Genomic DNA, 20,218 nt, shown 5'->3' with positions numbered 1-20,218 from the left:
TGATTATTAATATTATCTATCCCAGTGATTCCAAATAGTGGCTTATATAGCACTAATCTTTCTGCCTGCTTATATGGCCCTATCAGTATTGTTAGGGGCCCTCACAGACTGCTAGTGAATTTATCCTGTACAACTGCCCTGTTAGGGCTGGTGGTAACTACACGGTGGATCAATGTGGCAGTGATCGATCCATTGACAGTCGATTTATCATGTCTAAATTGATCTCCAAGGGCTCTCCCATCGACTCGAGTAATCTACCAGATGGGAAGAGTAGTCAGAGTCTATGGGAGAGCATTAGCTACTGACCTTACCACATAGAAGTCACCATGGTAGGTCGACTAACTTCAGCTATGCTATTTGCGTAGATAAGTTGCATATTTTGGATTGATGGGGAAAAGGGGTAGGGAGGCTTAGTTAGACTAGGCCTTAATTACAAAAGAGGACTTGAGATGCAGAGACCTTACCATGTCACACTAAGCCTGTAGCAGTTCTGGAACTCAGATTTCTTTTAAAGTCCAGTGGCTAAACAATAAGCCTGCCCACTGGAGGGTGGATTTTGTGACTGGTAATCCCTCCTTCTTCCTGGACTCTGGTGCTCAGGCATTTGTTTTATTTAGATCTGTGTATTTACAGTGGTGTTTCAAATACTCGTCTTTTAAAACAAACAAGTATTTAGTATATCTAAGGTCTTGGGCTGGGAACTGGTCAGATTGCCCAAAAGTTTGAAGAATGTGGCTGGCCTGCTCACTTGAAACGGTTCAGCAACATGAATCTCTGTCACTGCATTTGTTTAAATGGCTTTGGCAAAAGGACATTATTTTACATTGCAAATGAATAGCATTTTTTTCAGTGACACTGTGCCTCACTTCCGAAGAGGGTCGTTCTCGGCATTCCTTTCTCAGGCTGGGGGAAAAAAATACAGGGGGGGGGGGGGGGGAACAGCAGCATTAAGGAACTCCCTCCATATGTGTAATCCACTAGCATTGCCTGTATTTGCTTCTCCCTACCTGTGCTATCAAGTTGCTAAGAAACCTTCTTGCTTTTTATTTTTTGTATACATTATAATTTGCCTTTTAGTATAGAACTGTGGCAGACAAACTCTGAAATTGGGTCTGTTTCATCTTGTATTTTTCTTATATTGCCTGATCTTGTAACAGTTGTTTTTTCACAGGCAGCTGTTGGCAGTGGTTCACTGGTGTTTATACATGCTGACACTGAGTCTGAATGATTGTTGCTTTTGCTGATTATGATAGTATTGACCAGTACCAAATCGTACCTTCATGCTGGCGTGGAATATGTGTCAATGTAAATCTATTTAAGCAGCCTGAAGTCCCCCCCTTCCATTTAAATTTTTCATTGCCCATCTCTCCAGCAGAAGAGCTGAAATAATTACCTGCAGTCTCATTTTTCACTTTACTACATGCAGATGTTGTGTGGTTGGGTAGTGAGAGGCTGACTGGGAGGGGCCGGCTCTGATGCAGCACAGGCATATGACAGCAGTAGCAGCAGCAGCAACAGCAATCACAGAGCTTCACCAGGCAGCCTTTGCTGCAGTACGCTGATTACCACTTTCTTAGCATCCGGCAAGATTCCACAGCAGCAAGCACTTGGAGCAGACTCTGCATGGGAGCTTGTTTAAGGAGGACGTGACTAAAGAATTGGGTTATCCTTTAACTGCAGGAAAAGTGCTTGTAGCTTCTCTGCACAGTCCCCTCCCCTCCTGTTGTGGGGTGGGTTTTTGTGCATTCTTAATTTATTGGAGTTTTTCTCTTTTTTTTTTTGCTATTATTAGTACTTATTTATTTTCCACCCCTCCCAAATCTTTGTGGCATCACTAGCTCTCATTATGCTGTGCTCAGTAGCCCAGTCTGTTCTCCGCCTCTGCTAGGCAGTGGCAGCATGGATGGTGCTCTTGTGACGACCTCTGCTGATTCTATCAGTCCACTGCGGATAGGCATGCTGAGTAATCCTGCTGTAAATGGGCGAGGACACGGACACACGAAAAATTAACCACAGCTTTCTCCGAGACCACAACTATGTGACAGAAGGTAACATAAATGTTGTCATTATTCTTTTCCTCTGCTCTTGACTATCTGTGCTTTCTAAGCAAAGGATGTACTGCCATGTTTGAATGCGTGTTTAAATTTGGGGGGGGGGGGGGGGTAGTAGAAGGTACAGAATCAGTTTGGATTTGTTAAACCCAGCAATTTGTTGTTCTGTCATGATACCACAATATACTGACCCACATGGGTTAGAGAGGGTGTTGTTACACTATGATCGATCTGTGCTAGTGAAGTATGCAACACCTAGCAATGCATGTCTAGCAGATGCCCAGGAAAAGATCAGAAACAAGTGATTGTTTAACAACAACAAAAAGACTTGGTAGCTCAAAACTCAGAAATAATCCCTAATGTGAACTATATTGGCAGGTGAAAAGGTTGTGCATCTAATTTTGACAGTTGTAGTCAGAACATTAAAGGAATTGCTGGGTTATTTGTTTCCTTGAGAACTGTATAAATCTCGAAGCAATATGTATACATAATGTTTGGAATACTAGTGGCTTCCTCCCAGCCCCTATGTACCTGCAAAGGATTAGAGGAAAAGAGAGAACTGCAGTTTGAGCCTTTCAATGGCTGATGGGCTTGTTACATAAAAGAGGAGGCTCCTGCAGGTGACAGATATTTTACACTGACAGCCAACTTACCTTCCAGCCAGGTAAATAAATATCTTGGTTCATACGACTGTACAGCTTCATGTTACATTGCTGAAAAGTTGGTTGTAAAAATAGGTTATCATACCATTGATTGAACAGAAGAAATGTATGCCTATTTATAGGTCATGGACTTGAGAATATGTAGTGTGTGTGTGTGTGTGTGTGTGTGTGTGTGTGTGTGTGTGTGTAGTTTTAAGTGTTTTGCAACATTTTAAGTGTAGCCTTGTGTAATAGAAGCATATTTATCATATTCAATCAATGCAACTTGAGTCTTAATCTCAGGGTTGTGTCGTCATTTGATCTGCGTTCAGTCATCTAATGCTGTCATGCTGCATCCTAAAATTTGATCTGCTGAGATTCGCTTGCTTATTTGTGATTTGCATTTTTTCAGGATGCAGAGCACAGCAGGATTATTTATCTGCAGGAGGAATACAAAGCAGATTTTCAAAGACAAAATAATAAAACACTATTGTTTGTTCTTTCTCAGCGGTACCATTGGCCATGAGAATCATTTGATAATCTTGTCTATAGGGTATTTCTTGCTTTGTTGGTTCATGTTTTCCTGAATTCTTCTGTGTGTTTTGGTTCATGTTTTGTAGTTTATAAGATGCTTTGTTTACTTGTTTATCCTTGAGGTGTGATTGTTTAAAATAATATTTGAAAACTTTAACTCCTAAATTTATATCATAGTTACAAAATGCATCACATGACTAGTGCAGTGAATTACATGTTGAGGTTTTTAATGCATGTTTGGTGCAGTTGTGGGCCTCATTGGGATGAAAACTTCGAGAAGACAGAGAACGTTTTTATATGTTCGGTAGTTTTGCTAAGGGCCTTCTGAATTTTGTAAAATACATTTGCATGTTCTAATATGTGGATTTTTTTGAAAATTGTCATGTTAGCATTGCTATGTGCACTGCTGAATCACTTATTGACTGTGTGTGGCTCACTTTTTAGCTTCAGTTGATGTTTAGAGCAGAAGGTAGTAATGTGCTTCAATCATAGTTGCATTTGGACTGACCTGCCTGAATCCGATCAAAATAATCCTCAAACACGAATGTCAGCTCTCGCTATATTGTCTTTATGACCAGAAATCCTGCTGACATATTTTATTGATTTGAACATGAAGAAGGGGTGAGCAGAGAAATCGTGTATAGGGAAGTGTTTCCTTAGCAGCTCTGTCTAGTGTAACACATCTCCAGGAAAAGGTTGAAGTGGGAAAAGTTGACATACAGCTCTTCTCCTTTTTTACATTATCTTATCAACTCCACACCTCAGAGATTATGATATACATTAAAAGACCACATGGCTCATTGGCAGGAAGTAAGGAATAAATCATTGTCCTCTGAAATCCACCAGGCTCTCGAGGAACATCAGTTTTAAAGTCCTATAAATAGAACCACTAGTAATTCTAATATCTCACTAATGTTGCTCTGTTAAAATATAGAAAGGGGTATTATAGTGTTTATATCAAAGATGTTGGTCATTGAAAAAGCTTCCTAAGATAACATTTCTCCTTCATAAAAGTCCCAGGGGAACAACAATCAACACACATTATTCTATCACTCTTCAGGACCACGCATAAATTAACACAGAACATTCAGGCAAAGAAATGAAATTAATACTGAGTATAATTTGGCATGCAATGTTGTTTTGACAAAAACAACTCTTGGGTTTTTTTTAATAAGGTTTTATACATTTATTGTTTATCTACCCATGTTGCCATGAAACTAGATCAAACAGAGGTTTTAAAACCCAGTTAATTTAACATAAAAAAGTCTTGCTTTTTGTTTAGAACATTTTAAAAAATTACCCATTGTTTTGATATATTTGAATCCACATATTTTATTTTTTTCTTCTGTTTTCAGACATTTAAAACTGCTGTAAAAGACTCTCTCAATCTTCACTTCTATGTCTGCCACCCCATACAGCAATCTAAATCCATTTAAAGAAAGAAGATATTTCTGACCTTTTATGCATTTTCCCCTCTCTTCTCCTTAGAGAAAATAAATCAACAACGATCAAGAGGACATCTGAAGTTAACTATGGAATCGTTTCACACCACTCCCTTTACTTCAGTGGACCGATAACAGTACTGATATAAAGCTAAATGACCAAGTGCCATCCAAATTCAGACCTTTTGTATAAAAACTACCTGACAAATTTGGCTCATTCTACTCATGCTATTGAACCTGTTGACTTGAGTGGTACTACTGGTATAAGTAAATCACACAAGATTTGAGCCTTTATTTTTGCCACCTTTAATGCCAAAGTAGATCTTCCAAGCAGCATTATTTATAGCACATTTAATTATCTGCGTTAGTTATGATTTACCTTCATTTTTAGAATTTAGGTCATTTTAAAAACTTCGTGTTTGGGTTGTCAAGGTTCTTCTGGAAAGTAGGTTTTAGTTTATGTCAATGGCATTACAGGCAGCATTAACTGGCTATTTTCTCATCTTAGCTCAAATGTCCAGTTGAAACTTAGCACATTGCCTACAAAACTCTGTAGCAAGAGGAGGGAAAAGGTCTGGGGGAAACCTCTCCAAAACGAAGGTTACCTGGAGAATTGGTCCTCAGAAAACTTTTCAGGAAGTTGGTGGTGTTGCCAACCCCAAGAGTTAAATCCATGTGACAGACCCACAAAAATAATGAGATTGGCCCAAAAACATAGTTTGTTTGTTTTTAAATGAAAGTTTGATATTTTTATTTGCCTTCTGGTATTGTTTAACTTGTAGTTATCACATTTTCAAGCTTTTTAATCTCAAAACACATTAACAATAGAATATGTGATCAGCACTTTTGTTTCTCTTTGCCTCTAAATCAGCAGTGGCACTTTCTAATGGTCCCCTTGGAGATCAGTCCCATTTCTGGCAGAAAGAGTCTGCACGGAAAGGTTGGTTGTACTGCATTGTTTGCAGAAGTGGGACTGCACTCTTGACTTAAATATGACCCTACATGTCTTTTTGAAGTCATCATAGTTGCATGGAAAAACTGAGGGCAGAATCTGGCCTTTAACATGCACCTATTTATATAGTCAAATGATAGAGTTCTAGAATTTGTTCCCATATAGTTTAGATTTTATAAAAAGGAGGTCACCATGTTACTGCATTTAAAGAGGTTAATACATCCTTATCTGAAATATGTGAATTATTAGTAATGACATATAGAATATTAGTGGACCATATTTATAACCATTTTAAACAAATATTTAGTGTATGGCATGAAAATGCCCATTTAATGTAAAAGGTTGTACATGTTGGCAACAAGGCAATGGTTTGATAAATATTTTTGGAGGAAAACTGAAGCATGACATGCAAAAAACCAGGATGTTTGTCTTGTCTAGCCCTTACTTTGAGTAGTCAATATCTATTCCTGTTTAATCCCAGGTGGAGGAAATTATCCATCTTCCAGGAAGGAATTTATATGTAAGATAGTTATTAATTGCCTTAAAACAGAAAAGATTTTCCTTATTTGATGAAGGGATGGTCCCCAGTGAGTCTTCTGCTTATATTTCTATACCTACTGTTGTCAATTGGCTGGTAAGTGAGGTCGTTGTATACTGTATCTGCCCTACCAGATAGCAGGCTTTGATTGCACTACCCGGAAAACCCATAGACACTGTTCACTGGCAGAGAAGCTCAGCCAGGTTTATTGCTGATGAAACGTGGTACTGGTACACTTATACATGTGTGCCCATGATAATGGACCCAGCTCTGTCAGCAGTGAACATTCGGCTTACCCCTTGGCTGGACAAAGGATCTCTCTTGTATATGTTGATGTTTACAAGTTATGTATTTACACTCCTGATGTGGTTACCAGTCTTACACATTATACCTGGTTTGAACAAAACATTTCCATCTGTCTTTCTGTCCTCCTACCCTTGTCTATACTTGGGGTATCCTCTCTCAGGATTGTGTTTATGCCATATCTCTATGTTGGAATGTACGTGTCCTAACCTTCTGTGAATTTTATGTGAATACCCTGTACCTAGTACTTCCTAGGTGTACCTGTGTTTTGGCCAAGTTCACGTACTGGTTAGTGAACTTGTAAGCAAGCATCTGCTTTATGAAAGGGTCTGACTTATGCTTCTAGTGTGGTCTGACTTTGCTGACTGTGGTTTAAGCCTCAGATCTTACACCAGGTCCAGTGCCCCAGGCTGTCTATATCTATTAAATAGAGGCATGTAGGAATTGCTATACTGGGATTGGAACTTGTCCATTATCCTGCCTTTGAAGGTGGCTAGTACTCGTTGCATCAAAGGAAGATCTGATGGATAGGATAAAATGTCCCACAGGGGACAGTAATTCGAGATTGAGGGTTTATAGACCTTTTAAAAATGACTTTTATTTAACTGTGGATGTTCTTACTAATCCTTATTCATTATTGTATTTGTTTTCTCTCACATCAGCAATGAATAGGGGGTAAACCCTAAGGTCAACCTCAGAACTCCCAGTTATGCTCTTGGATGATGCTGTGTGCAGTGGATCCAATCAATCTTTCATCCAAGATCTCGATCAAGTGACTATGTTGGATGGCTCTGAAACATTTTGGTTAGACAACATTTATTCTATCCATGTAGAGGCTAAGACCTGTAACACTCTTATTCATAAGGTTTGGTAAACAGTCCCTTAATCCTTGTGGAATGAGATTTACAGGGACGACGGAATAGCATGCCCATTATTTTGAAATAATGGGTGCACTGTCAATTCGCAGAAAACACTATTTCTGGACACCAGAAGTATCCCAAAACAGTGCCGCTGTCTAGACGCACCCTTAGTATAGCAGCTGGTCATTTGTTATACCCAAGAGAGCATTTCAAATGCACTTTGTTGTGAAATGTTTGAGGGCGTCAATTGAATCTTCGAAGCTTGTGGCTAGAGAAAGTAGTGTCCCTACATATTATTACTGTGATGTGGGGGGAGAGTGATTCTTCAGGACTTTCTATCTTATATTTGTACATCTGCAAAAAGTGGGTTTAATTCTACTAAGTTAGAATGCTACATCACATTTTTTTTAGGAAGTGGTAAATTTAGTTGTCTGTGTGCATGAATATGAACATCTTATCCTTTGTAGGAAGTATGAGAGATTAAGATGTAGCTAATATTCAGTGTGGAGATACTAAAGTGGGGAAGGAGATGACTGAGGGAACTATTTAATATAAAAAACTGACACAATAGAATAACCAAGTTCTACCAGTTCCACAATCATGATCCTTACAATAATGCAAGTAAGGAGCCCAAATGTAAATTTCCAGTTATCAGAACTGGCAACAGGTACCTTAGTGAGAAAAAGGTCGCTTGTTTGTTTCTGTAATTTTTTAAAAAATCCCAACATTTGTCATGAAATCTGAAGCGAGAGGTCAACAGTGCATGTATAAAATGGATATGAAATATTGATCTATGAAAGCTTTGTAGATTTTCTTCTAATTGAAACTGACAGTTCAAAAGCACTGAATAATGTAAAACTAAAGAACATAGTGCAAGTAGAGCAGCTGTCATTGTTCACTGCAGGAGTAGTTTATACAGCATATGTATGCATCTTTATGAAAAGGAAAACATACCTTGCATTGTATTTTCCATCTTAATTTAGCTCAGTAATGTATTACATATATAAATGGTGAATATAGAGTATATTCAATAGGGTCCTAATATGAATTTAAGATGTGAAACATGATAAAATAACACTGAATATTTTATAGTAGAAAAAGAACAGAGTATCTTTATTGCAGTCATAAAAAGATAATCAATCATGACTGTAACATTACATTACTGTGTCATTAGTGGTTTCTAGATCCTTGACTTCTCTGGCTCTGTTTAATTCACCCATGTGAATAGGGCTTTGAAGAGAGAATTTATTCTAAGACAAGATGTTATTTATTGATTGATTGATATCAGAGTTGTTTTTGGGCAGGGAATTGATAGTACAGTAGATGATTCAATTATCTAGGGTAATCTGAAAATTACAGCAGAGTTTGTTGCAGAGCCTTCTATTTTTAAATAAGAAAATATTTTGGCTGACGTGCATTGTAGTTTCCAGTTATGCTTAATCATCTTCCTTGACCTGTACCTTCCTGTACAGTCTGTAGATTTGGGCATGCTTAGGACATGCTGTGACTCTAATGGTCTTTACATTAGTATACATTTTCTTTATCCTGTTTATCCCATGTAAGAATTGCACAATTCTTGTTCAGTAATGAAAAGCAGGCAAACTGTTGTAGAAATAGAAAGAGCAGAATCTTGTTAGGCAGATAAGGCAATACACTACATTTATTGTGAAGGCAGAATTCATTTACTATCCCTGTCTGCTAAAATTATCCACACATACACACAGTTCTACAGATGGGATATAATTACCAGTCTCAGTTGCTCATGTAGTCCATGGGTCAGGTAGTCTAGAGATGAGGAGGGGAGCTGGGTTGTATCAGTGTGCAATAACGCTCCTAGAGGATGATTGTAGAACCAAAAGACCTAATTCTGTAGTTTTGCACCCTTCTTTTTATGTGTTTAGCCATAGAGCTTATGTTGCCCCACTGCCCCAGGACATGTATGACCATGAATCAGTAGTTAACAGCAGACGGGTCTTTGATCTTCTTTTGTTGATGGAGCTTTTGTCTCTCTTTCTTGGGTGGGTTCTTCTGCAGGGCTCACTTGCCTTGTTCTTCACTATCAAGGTGGTGCTGGCAGTTGGTCTCCAGACAGGCTTGTGTCAGGGACTAATTGCTTTACACACACCCCGACTTTTGTTGACAAAAGTCCCTACATTCAAACATTTACATAGACACATACCTAACTTTAAACAGACTTGAGGAAGTACAAAGTTAAAAATTGTGTGTGTGTGTGTGTGTGTGTGTGTGTGTGTGTAAATAAAAAGTTACAACAGGTCCTCCAAAGGCAATTCTTAAAAGGTTACTAATGTTAATCCAAATCCCATTCATAAAAAATGGGCCACAATCATGAGGTTACACACATAATGTCACATTGGTAGATATTATTTAATAAAAGGGTGATGTCATGCTGCAGCCCTACAAAACAACTATATGTTGTATGTTAAAATAGAGAATTTTGTTTTGCAGGTTTTTTTGTGCATCTAGACTATTGCCAAGACTATTTTCTGGATCTTAGATGCAAATATTAAGATGCCATTTTTGGCTATTTGAACTACAGCAAATTCAGTTGTAAAAATGTACATCAAGGGACAGACTACCTTAATGAAATCCTTCAGCACAACACATGTCATGCAGTTCACTGGCTTTTGTGAATTATTTGTTCAACAGAGGTTTTGGATCTGTACTGCCTTCTCTTTCCTACATACACATTTATTGTAGCAACAGACAAAAAAATCTGTCTTGCTAATATAATACTACCTTGGCATGACTTTTAATTATCAACATGGCTGCTAAAGAAAGCAAAGCACAGAATTTCCCTTAGTTTTAATATCTTCTTGCTGCAATTTATCTCAAATCCAAATAGAACTGATGTCTCAATTCCTGCATTATATCGTTGCATTTACTGCTTACCTGCATAGCCATTAAGAGTGGTTTGATTGTGCATACTGACACTAAATTTACACAAATCTCAAGACTAACACTATCCTACAATTATGTTGATGTCATTGACAGCTACAGTTTATTCTGAGTGCTATGGTAGGTACTAGTTTAAAGTTAATCAGGATTCAGTTTTAAAAAATTGATTGCTTTTCTCTTGTCTAATAAATCCCTCATTTGTTAAACATTAATCCAAGGTGCCACAAACAATCTGGGCTCTGGCTGGTGGTTAAAATGGAGCAGTACTAAATTATAAACCCAGCCCTCAAGCATGGCAGGGCTATAAACGGGGCTTTGGCCTGCAGTTGGGCAGAGCTGTAGCTCCAAACGTATTCTAGGGTGCTCCGGCAGGGGTGACTGAGCAGGTGGCCTTATCAACTAATCAAAATTTTACATCCCTAGTGTCTAAAGCTCCAATCTGAACAGAGTGAAAGTCACCTCAGTTATTTGCTTTAAATTTAGAGTCTCTAGGACAGTGGTCTCCAACCTTTTTAACCACAAGATCGCTTTTTCAATTTAAGTGCAATGTAAGATCTACCTTGCCCCACTTCCTTCCTGCCCCTTCTGAGGCCCTGCCCCTGCTCCACCCCTTCTCCAAGGCCTCACCCTTCTCACTCCATTCCCCTTCACCCCTCATCCTCACTCACTTTCACCTGGCTAGGTAGGAGGTTGGGGTGCAGGTTCTGATCTTGGGCTAAGGGGTTTGGAGTGTGAGGGGGGGGCTCCAGGCTTGGCCCAGGGCAGGCGATAGAGATATGGGGGGTTCAGGGTGCAAGCTCTGGGAAGGAGTTTGGGTGCAGGGGCACTTACGTCTGGGGCAGGAGGCTGAGTGCAGGAGCAGGTTCAAGGCTAGGACGGGTTCAGGAAGCAGGCTGTGGCTGGGCACTGTTTAATTGAGACGGCTTACGGGTGGTGGAGCAGTAGAGTTAAGACAGGCCTACTGCTGCCCTGGCCCTGCACCACTCTTGAAAGCAGTTGGCATGGACAGCAACGATTCCATGGTACCATGTGCTGCCTCTCCTCTACAAGCACTGAGCCCACAGCTTCAACTGGCCACAGTTCTGTGTTGTTGATCAGTGGGGGCTGCAGGAGTGGGGGCTGGAGGCAAGGACAGCATGTGGAGACTCCCTGCTCTGCCTCTCTCAGGGACTGCAGGGACATGGCAGCCACGTCCAGGAGCAGCAGTTACCACAAGGATAATGACTCCAGCCTCACCAGGTTAGACATGTTCGAACTCACAACTCAAAGAATTAAATTTAAGTGTAAGAGAGAAATGAAAATTATGAAATGCACAGACCAGTCAAAACCCAAAACTAACACACTCTGCAAGCAGTAATAGAAGTAACAACAAGCCACTTCCCCATGTATGTGTTGGGTCAGGAGATGAGAGTGAAGGACAGTGTGTGTTTGTGAGAATGCCACACACACACACAGTGTCTGAGAGTGACAGAGATTTGCACTGCCAAGCTCCCTCCATCCCCTTCTCTCTGTGTGAGACAGGGTACAGGAGTTGGGGGAGGAGTGACACCCTGACATCAGCACCCTGCCCCCTTTTCCCTCCCACATCCTGTATAGGAAGCAGGAGGCTCCTGGGGGAAGCTCCCAGGCAGAGAACAGGAGCAGCATGACAGTGGGTAGAGGGGCAACTGAAGTGCCAGTGCTTGAGAGCTTTCAGGCCAAACCAGTAAGGATCACCTGTCAGAAGCTCCAAGATCTACTGGTAGATCCTGATCTACTAACTGCTGCTCTAGGAGCACATGAAGACCTAAGGTTCTGACCACACATGCATTCACTAGTACAAGGTTTAGTCTATTTTATAAGTTGTATTAAAGATACAGTTAAAGCTATGATTATCCAAGCATAAAGACATTCTACACAGACTGATGCACAAGTTCCAAATACAGTTATACTCACATCCTTGACAATAGCGTAAGCATCTGATGGGTCTCTTGTGGGTTGATCATCCATAGAGGGATGGTTCCTGCTGCTATCTCCCAGCAGAGCTCAGATATCCCATTATGAACCTCCCCTTTTTATACTGTGATGCTGTCTACTCCAGATTCTCTGCATGTCCAGAAAATGTCCAGCCTCTTTTCTCTTACTGGTTTGTCAACTGTGGAAACTTAAGGGACCCCATTCTTTTTATAGGCTCGGTAGGTTCCTTTGATTCTCACTAACACGATTAAGACTGTGTCCCATGTTTAAGACTATCTGAGACAGATATGCCTTTATGGTGTTTTTATGATCTGATATTAATCTTCTGGGTAATTTTGCACAATATCATCACTTGGTACTTTTTCTGACATAATGTTAGAGGAATTAAGTTATTTTCCCAACACTCAAGTCATCATTTCTTGTCTCTAAGGCCTAAAAATAGTTTAGCTAAGGTCTGTTGCAAGCTATAGGTTTTTTCATTTTAGCTTGTCTTATTCATGTCTAGTATATAATTCACTATTTATAGGAATTATCTTATTATTTTATAGCCCTATAAATTAACTCTAATTGGCATACAATGAATATATATGCTACAACATAATCATAACATTACCCAATAAATGAATAATAACTAAAATCATTGGCTATAGTCCCTTAAATAAATCCTTCTCTGGGGGTTGTCTGTGTGAAATGTGTGCTCCTCCACACTTCTATATGGGTACGTCTAGACTACTGGGTTTTGTCGACAGAAGTTTTGTCGACAGTATCTGTCGACAAAACTTCTGTCGACAAAGAGCGTCCAGACACATTGAGTTCTGTCGACAAAGCAAGCTGCTTTGTCGACAGAACCCTGTAGTCTAGACGCAACCCTATAGGCAATAACACCTTCTGTCGACAGAACTCTGTGGTTTGTGTATATTTGCTATGCTGCCTAGCAGCAGTCACACAGAGTAACAAAGCTTTCTGAGTTTCAGTCTATATAGAAACCCCACAGAAGCCTGCAAACCAGCATCCTTGTAGCTGACAGTAATGCTTGTCTCTGAAAATGTTTGAAAGGGAGTTGAATAGTGTTTAGCTACATGCTCTCTTTAGTAAGAATCAACAATATCTGGGCTTTTTCACAAATAGCTGCTATGCAGGGTCACCACTGAAGACGACCTTCCTCGTACAGTGCTAAGCGGAACGAGCCTTATTTCTTTGAACTACATCAGTAATTTTAGCTGGTAGCTGCAGAGCAGGGGTGGGGACCCTTTTTGGGTTGAGAGCCACTGACCCACAGAAAAATCAGACAGGAGCTGGGACTTTGGGGAGATGGTGGTGGGGCTGGAGTGTCAGTGTAGGCTCCCCAATGCTGGGGAGGCCCTAGGCCTCAGGGGCCAGATCCAGGCAACCCAGGGGCCACATCTGGCTCCCCAGGTCTTAGGTTCCCCACCTCTATTATAGAGAGCTCATCCTGTGAACTAGCCACTAGAGAGAGAGAGAGAAGTGTAATTCCCACATAAAATTATCTGTGATGGTTCAGGTGAAATTTTGTACTAGGTGTCATTGTTGACCTGATTCTCTGAGTACTGTGAGCCAATTGCTGCTTTTGTTGAAGCTAGGGGATTTGTATTTACTTAATTATCAGAAGATAATGGAGGATATTAAATATTTTATTTGACTTATTCAGGTTTTATACCATTAAAGAGCCACTCATTGAAAACTTGGAACAAACATTCTGTAGTGCATAGCATTTTTTTTGTTGCATTCTTGTTGCTATTTCAGTTTAAAAACATCAAACAAGCTTGGTTCTTGGTTCAAGGGTGTATGGGGTTTGATTACATAGTGAAATAGCAGCACAGAGAGAAACCCAAAAATAAGCAATATACCTGTCATCCTAATACTTCTTCACAACTGGTAATCCAACAACCTGCCGCGCTCCTTAACCAACTGATAATCCCAAAACCACCTGTTTGCCATATTCCATGTCCCCAGCCCAGATCACAGGAAAGTGAAACATGTATTTATGGACTGCAAGAAAAAAGAATCTTTGTTTTTAAATGTTTCATTTCCTCTGTTTATACTGTATTCAAACTAATTATCTGTGTCCTAATTAATTGCTCTGGGCTTAGTTTTCCCTCAAGTTCATGAGTGTAATTCTCATTAATGTTACATGTAGTCCCAAGCTATGTATCACGAGCCTGAGTTCCTCTTCAGCATAAAAAAACATGGAGAGGAAACAAAGTTGTAGGTCTGCTACTTTTCTGCTGAGAGAAGAGAGACTAGCAGTGTTGTGAAGGAGCTCAAGGATGTCTGCTAATACTTAAAGGGAAAAAGATAGCAGACACAGCAGATCTTTGGCTGACCGTGGAGACTCCATCTGCCTCTGTGCTCTTTTCCCATCCCCTTGTCCCACTTGCAGCATATCACTTTGGTAGACACCTCCATTCTGGTGCTACTGCCAATTCTACACCGTGCAGGGAGGGGATTTATTGCTGCTCAGGCCAGCTGGGACTTGCAAAGCAAGACACATTGTAAGCTATGCTTCCCTGAAAGGGGAATGGTTCATTTAATGGCTGCTGTATCAATTTCTTTCCTCTTCTACACTGTGTTAAATTCCTATGTTGCTGTTATAATTTAGTGATGGTATGTGTTTATATGTGGGTGGAGGGGAGCGGGAGGAAAATAACAGCGTTTATCCACCTTTTTCTTTTGATCGTCCCCATCATCCCACCATTCCTGCATATTTGCTCCCTTCTATGTTACATAACAGAAGAGAACATTGGATTCAATTAAACGTACCAATTTGCAAGATTCAGGCACTTGTAAAGGCTGGGTCTTTGTTGCTTGGTGTTGATACTATTGAGGTGAAAATCATAGTTAAGTTGCATCTTTGTTTAAAAAAAAAAAAAAGGGCAGACAGTTATCATGCAAAATCTTCATTTACCAAGAGGTATTCTTTGCTGTCAGTGGGCACTTTTTACATAAAAACCCATTGGTCTGTGTATGCATATTTATGCTTCCATAGACATAATAAAGATTTTCAATGGATTTTATTATTGGCCAAAATGCCTTATTGGTTAAATAAATCTCTGCAGAAATTGAGACTGCTGAAACATTCCAGTTCCATTTCTGCCTCTCTTTCTATTTTGCATTTGCAACAAAGCCACTGATAATCTGTGACCAGGTACCTTCCCTACTACACAAAGATGTATTAAGAAAAAAAAGGGAGGAGGGTTAGCCAACAATGCTTCTCTAACTCCACCAGTACTGGATTACAGTCTGACCAATCATAAAGGTTACTTTCAATGTTCCCTCTAATTTTTACCATCCACGTGTGGATTTTTTTCTGTCTGTGCGGAATAAATTTTATGTGCACGAAGATGTGTGAATGTGAACTATTAATAGAAACAACAACAAAACCTAGCTGTGGGCACTCCGCTAATCAGAAGAGCAGCATTTGAATTTCTCCTGAGTGGCTGCTCAAGCGAACAGCTTGCAGGAAGCACTGGTTACATTTGTATTTTATTAGTTATTAGTCATGTTTCTGTATTGTTAAGCCTTAAACTGAATTTTTGGCAATAGATTTCTTTTCACTCAATAATTCCTGCATCAAGCCCAATACCTTCTTGTTGTGACAGGAACGGTGCATTAGAAAGCTCTGTGTATCTGTGATTTTGGGAAGTTGACCAAACAACTTCTGTTTCCATTGTAATTTGTCAGTGAATGTCTTCCATCCTGTTTGTATGATAAGTAGGAGATCTGCTTCTGAAATAACTCATGATTCTTTGTGTTCAATTTCGCTTCAATATTCTTGAGCTTATCACAGAACATTAATTCCTGTTTAGAAGATTTAGCATGAACCGCAGTGTCATTCAGAAGTAGCAAAGAAGCTGCCAAGAGCATGCCTCGCAGCACTTTTTTTCCTGAGCTGTTTGAAGATCATAGATTCAAGGTATGATTTTTAAATCAGACTTGCATAACTCCTATAATAGCACCAGCCAAAATATTAAATCTGCTTGCACATTCTCATCACAAAAGCTAATAACATTCCCCTGTCTTTCAAAAATGATTCTCGTGCAGTTATTTTAGCAGCTTTCGGTCACCAAAGATCTTGATCCTTCCTGATGTGATTATCGTTTGTCTTCTGAATCCACTTCTTCTCACTGGCATCCACTTTTAGGATCCATTGTAAAAAAACGCAGCTATAGCAGCCAATTAATCATCTGTTCATAGCAAATAAGTCCTTTAAAACTTTTAAGTGACTACACGTACCTCTTTTTTTATATCTAGAAAGAGGGCTGGGACTCCTCCACTGATTTCATCTGGAGCAGTTAGGCCAACGCAGAGTGCTTTTGAAACTCCCACTCGCTATGTTTTTTGTTCACTAGAATTGAGTGAATCCAAGGGACTGGGTAAAGATTCGACTCCAGATTCATGTTACTAGTAGAGCCCCTCATGTCTGTAACTGATAGTATAGGATGCCAGGCTTTGTCAATGTTGTGTTGCACCAAAGTAGTGCAAGCTATTTCGTAGCTGGATTAGAAAAGAAATACTGATTTTTTTTCTTTTGTTTCTATCATCTTTGTTGATCAGCCTTGGAAGTGTACTGAGCAGCATTGGAGAAGTTGTGAATGCTCATCTTGCCTATACCTCTGTAGAATTATACTTATTAAATCTTCCACCATATCGCTTTCTCCCAGTATTTTAGAAGGTGTGGATCCAGTGCATCTCGTGTTTGAACCAATATGTCTATAATTCCTCTGCATGCCACATTTAGTGTTCACATTGAGTTGAAGATGTCCCTGAGTCAAACTTCAGTAATCCTACAAGATTGGGAAAGGGGGTTAAATTCAATTTCCTGGATTCAAGTCCACTCTTACAGTTCCTAGTCTGGACTGTATCCAAAATATGTGTATTTTATATGACTTTTACTATCCTTGCCACATCTAAGATTGGCTGAGCCATTTCAGCCTAATGTGGATCTCTTTCTTGAAGTCCTCTGTGTATTGCTGATTCCTTGTTTCATGCTGCTAAAGCTGCTTCAATCTATTTTTGGCCAGTTTCCAGGCTGCCTTTTAATTCCTTTTATGAAATTTCCATGCCAGCTTTAATTTCTGCTAGCGGGCAACTGTATTTTCATCTAATTTTTCAAATAAGGACCTCAAACCTTTACCAGTTCAAATTTCTCATGGTGGAAATATGCGTTCATTGTTTGACACCTATTGTTATGGAATATTTGGACACCAGCAGCACACTTATTTCTTTGAGGAGAGAGAAATGAATGGGCACAGACTTGGGATAGCTTATCCTTGGCTATGTTTATGCTATGCATGCATATCGCTGTTACTACTCTGTCATAAGTGTGGTGACTATTTACAGCAGAAGAATGAACAGCAAAGTTTGCAGCTTGCATCGCTCGAGAAAGCAGTTGTATTTTAAATCCAAAACAAAAAAAGGCACTTGCCCACCTGGTTTACACATGCCGTTCTTTCTGCCATCTGTATTTTTACAGCTGTTAAATCCTGAGAGAGCATGAACTTGGGCTGTCATCTAGGGCCACTCTCTTCCCCTCCCCTCATTACATGATGAAGGTGACAGGCAAAACTGCTTTGGAACTGAAGGGGCTGATGAGTCCACATTTGTGCTTTACATGGAAGGGAGACTCTGAAATAAAATCTCGGTCACTGATTTTGTGACCAAAAAAGGAGCATTCATTAAAAAAAAGTGGCAGAACTAGGAGAGGAGTTAATAAAAATTTATTTTAAAGTAATCTGTGTTTCTCATATAAAAAATAGGCTTCACAAATAAAACAATGGAGCAGGTTTTGTTATATAATCCTTTTATACAGGTTGTACCTCCCTTAACCGGGACTCCCTGGTTCAGCAACAGGTATGGACCACAGATGTCCCTGGCTCACAGAGCCCAAGAAGAGAGAGGGAGGGGTGTGGGGGGGAGGAGGGCAGAGGGGCAGGAGGTGTGTGTGTGGGGGGGCAGAGGGGCAGGAGGGGTGTGTGTGTGTGTGTGTGTGTGTGTGTGTGTGTGTGTAAAAGGATGGATGGCATGGTGATAAGTTCTGGCCCCAGTGTCTGGAGAGCTCTAGCCTGGCCTTGGCTGTGGACCTGCAGCCCTGAATTTTGGTATGAATTTTGGCCAGGGAGCGCTGGCTCTGTCCCCAGCCCCGTAGCTCCAGCCATGTTCTGGCGCCAGAGATCAAGGAACTCCAGCCTCAGCAGCAGACAAGGAGCTCTGGCCCCATCCTTTCCACCCAGGCTGCAGAGCTCCTGCCTGAGCTGCAGAGCCAGACCGCTGCAGAGCTCTGCCCTAGCTGTGCAGCTCTGGCCATGGTGCTCTGACCCTGGCTATAGAGGGGCTGGAGAGAGCCCTGGGGGGCTGAGGCAGCAGCAGGGGCAGGCTGGAGCCCTCGCTCAGTGGCAGCACGGCCACGAGGGGAGGGACCTTCCCTGATCTGGCAAATCCCCTCGTTCAGGACCAGTCAGGTCCCGAGGGTGCCAGACCAGTGAGGTCCAACCTGTATGATATTTGTTTATTTTCTGAAACATCAAGTCTATTAAATTATTCCTCCTTTGAAGACCATGAAGGATGTTACACACTATATATTGCCCCAGTTTTATGCCCATTGAAGTTGATAGATTCGTGGAGTTTGGGTCAGATCCTCTAGTCATGCTATACCCTAGTAAACATACTGTATGTGTATATATGCACACATCTCTTTTGTTCTTATTTTGGAAACACTGATGTTAGTTTCTTTATTTGTTTTATCGTTGTTTGGCATTTTTAATCCAGTTATTTTTATCTTCAATGGAAGATTATGTCTATTTTAGATTCCTTTGTTAATCCCACAGTATCTAGCTTTTGTGGGAACTTCATACACAAATGCAGTGGCAAATATCTCTGTTTCTGTCCTTGTATTTAATTATTTTACTGCATCCAGACTAAATACCTCAGCAAGGTCAAACAACAGAACAGCATTTAAACTGAATTTATTTACATGATAAAACCTAGGATTACTGTAAACTGAAGGACCATCAAGCTCCTATTTTAACAGTGAGCCAGAGCTTCACATTGGATTCTTATCCAGTCAGCATTTCTGTGATTAAGATTTTTTTTTTTAATATCGATGACGTTTGAAATTCTGTATTTGTTTTAGTGCTTGGCAAACTAAACTAGACTCTGTTTGTGAGGAGATTTGAAGTTTGGCTCTAATTACATAAGTATTTGTCTCAGAATTGAAACAGAGGATGCGAGAACTTTTGGGGATGTCAGAATGGAGTGAGATCTTCTATTGAATCAACTTCTGTTGGAGAGAGAGACACGAAAGCTCATCATCTAATAAACCATCTTGTTAGTCTTTAAAGTGCTACATTGTCCTGCATTTTGCTTCAGCTACCCCAGACTAACACGGCTACATCTCTACCACTATTAGACAAGCTTTGGTGCCACATAGAGCTCTTCTTTGGGAGTTGAAAGTGCCTCTGAGTAATGGAAGATGGCCTAATATAAGATATTATCTCACCCTCCTTCTGTCATTGTACATTTGATAGGCATTTCTTATAGTGACATGGTTAAATAACAATCAAATTGGGATGGCAAAGCTAAGAAGTCTAGTGACAGCACAGTGTCCACATGGAGCAGCTTTCTTCATAATTGAATTCAGTCCTGAAAACTTCTGCCTATACCAAGTAGGTATTGGTATTGCCAAGTAGGTATTGCCATTAATGGAAGTAGCATCAGCTCTACACAAAGTATGAATTTTGCTCTCTAGACACTTAGTATCTCTTCTGATTGGGTGAATGGGATCTCTTTGGAGCTATAGTCTCATGCCCTTACTTTGTGCTGGGTAACACTTTATTCCATAAGAGGTGCCATTTACCTCAGAGGGACTACTTATGCAGTAAGGTGCTTTTCAACATGAGTAAGATCCTGATTCCATATTACACTTAATTGATCAGGATAAGAAGTGTTGTTAATCCATTGATCTCCATTTATTTTATCTTTCATTCTGTGCTCTGGAGGAATTGTGCT

At 40.2% G+C, this 20,218-nt stretch overlaps 1 protein-coding gene across 8 annotated transcripts in view; it reads left to right on the top strand.

Moving 5' to 3' along the window:
• PPP2R2C (protein phosphatase 2 regulatory subunit Bgamma) overlaps nucleotides 1–20,218 on the top strand; it is a 320,765-nt gene that overhangs the window by 122,993 nt on the left and 177,554 nt on the right. For 3 of the 8 annotated variants that reach the window (XM_006128214.4, XM_006128215.4, XM_075930766.1), the window contains exon 1: nucleotides 1,501–2,048. The exons of the other annotated variants lie outside the window; for them this stretch is intronic. In XM_006128214.4, coding sequence (XP_006128276.1) covers nucleotides 1,979–2,048 — 70 coding nt within the window. In that variant the 5' untranslated portion in view covers nucleotides 1,501–1,978. Of the gene's footprint in view, nucleotides 1–1,500; nucleotides 2,049–20,218 lie in introns of those variants that run through there. 8 annotated transcript variants of the gene reach the window in all.

Source organism: Pelodiscus sinensis, chromosome 5 (genome assembly GCF_049634645.1).
Source record: "Pelodiscus sinensis isolate JC-2024 chromosome 5, ASM4963464v1, whole genome shotgun sequence".
In the NCBI taxonomy this organism is placed as follows: Eukaryota; Metazoa; Chordata; order Testudines; family Trionychidae; genus Pelodiscus; species Pelodiscus sinensis.
This window is presented reverse-complemented; position numbering and strand designations above follow the sequence as displayed.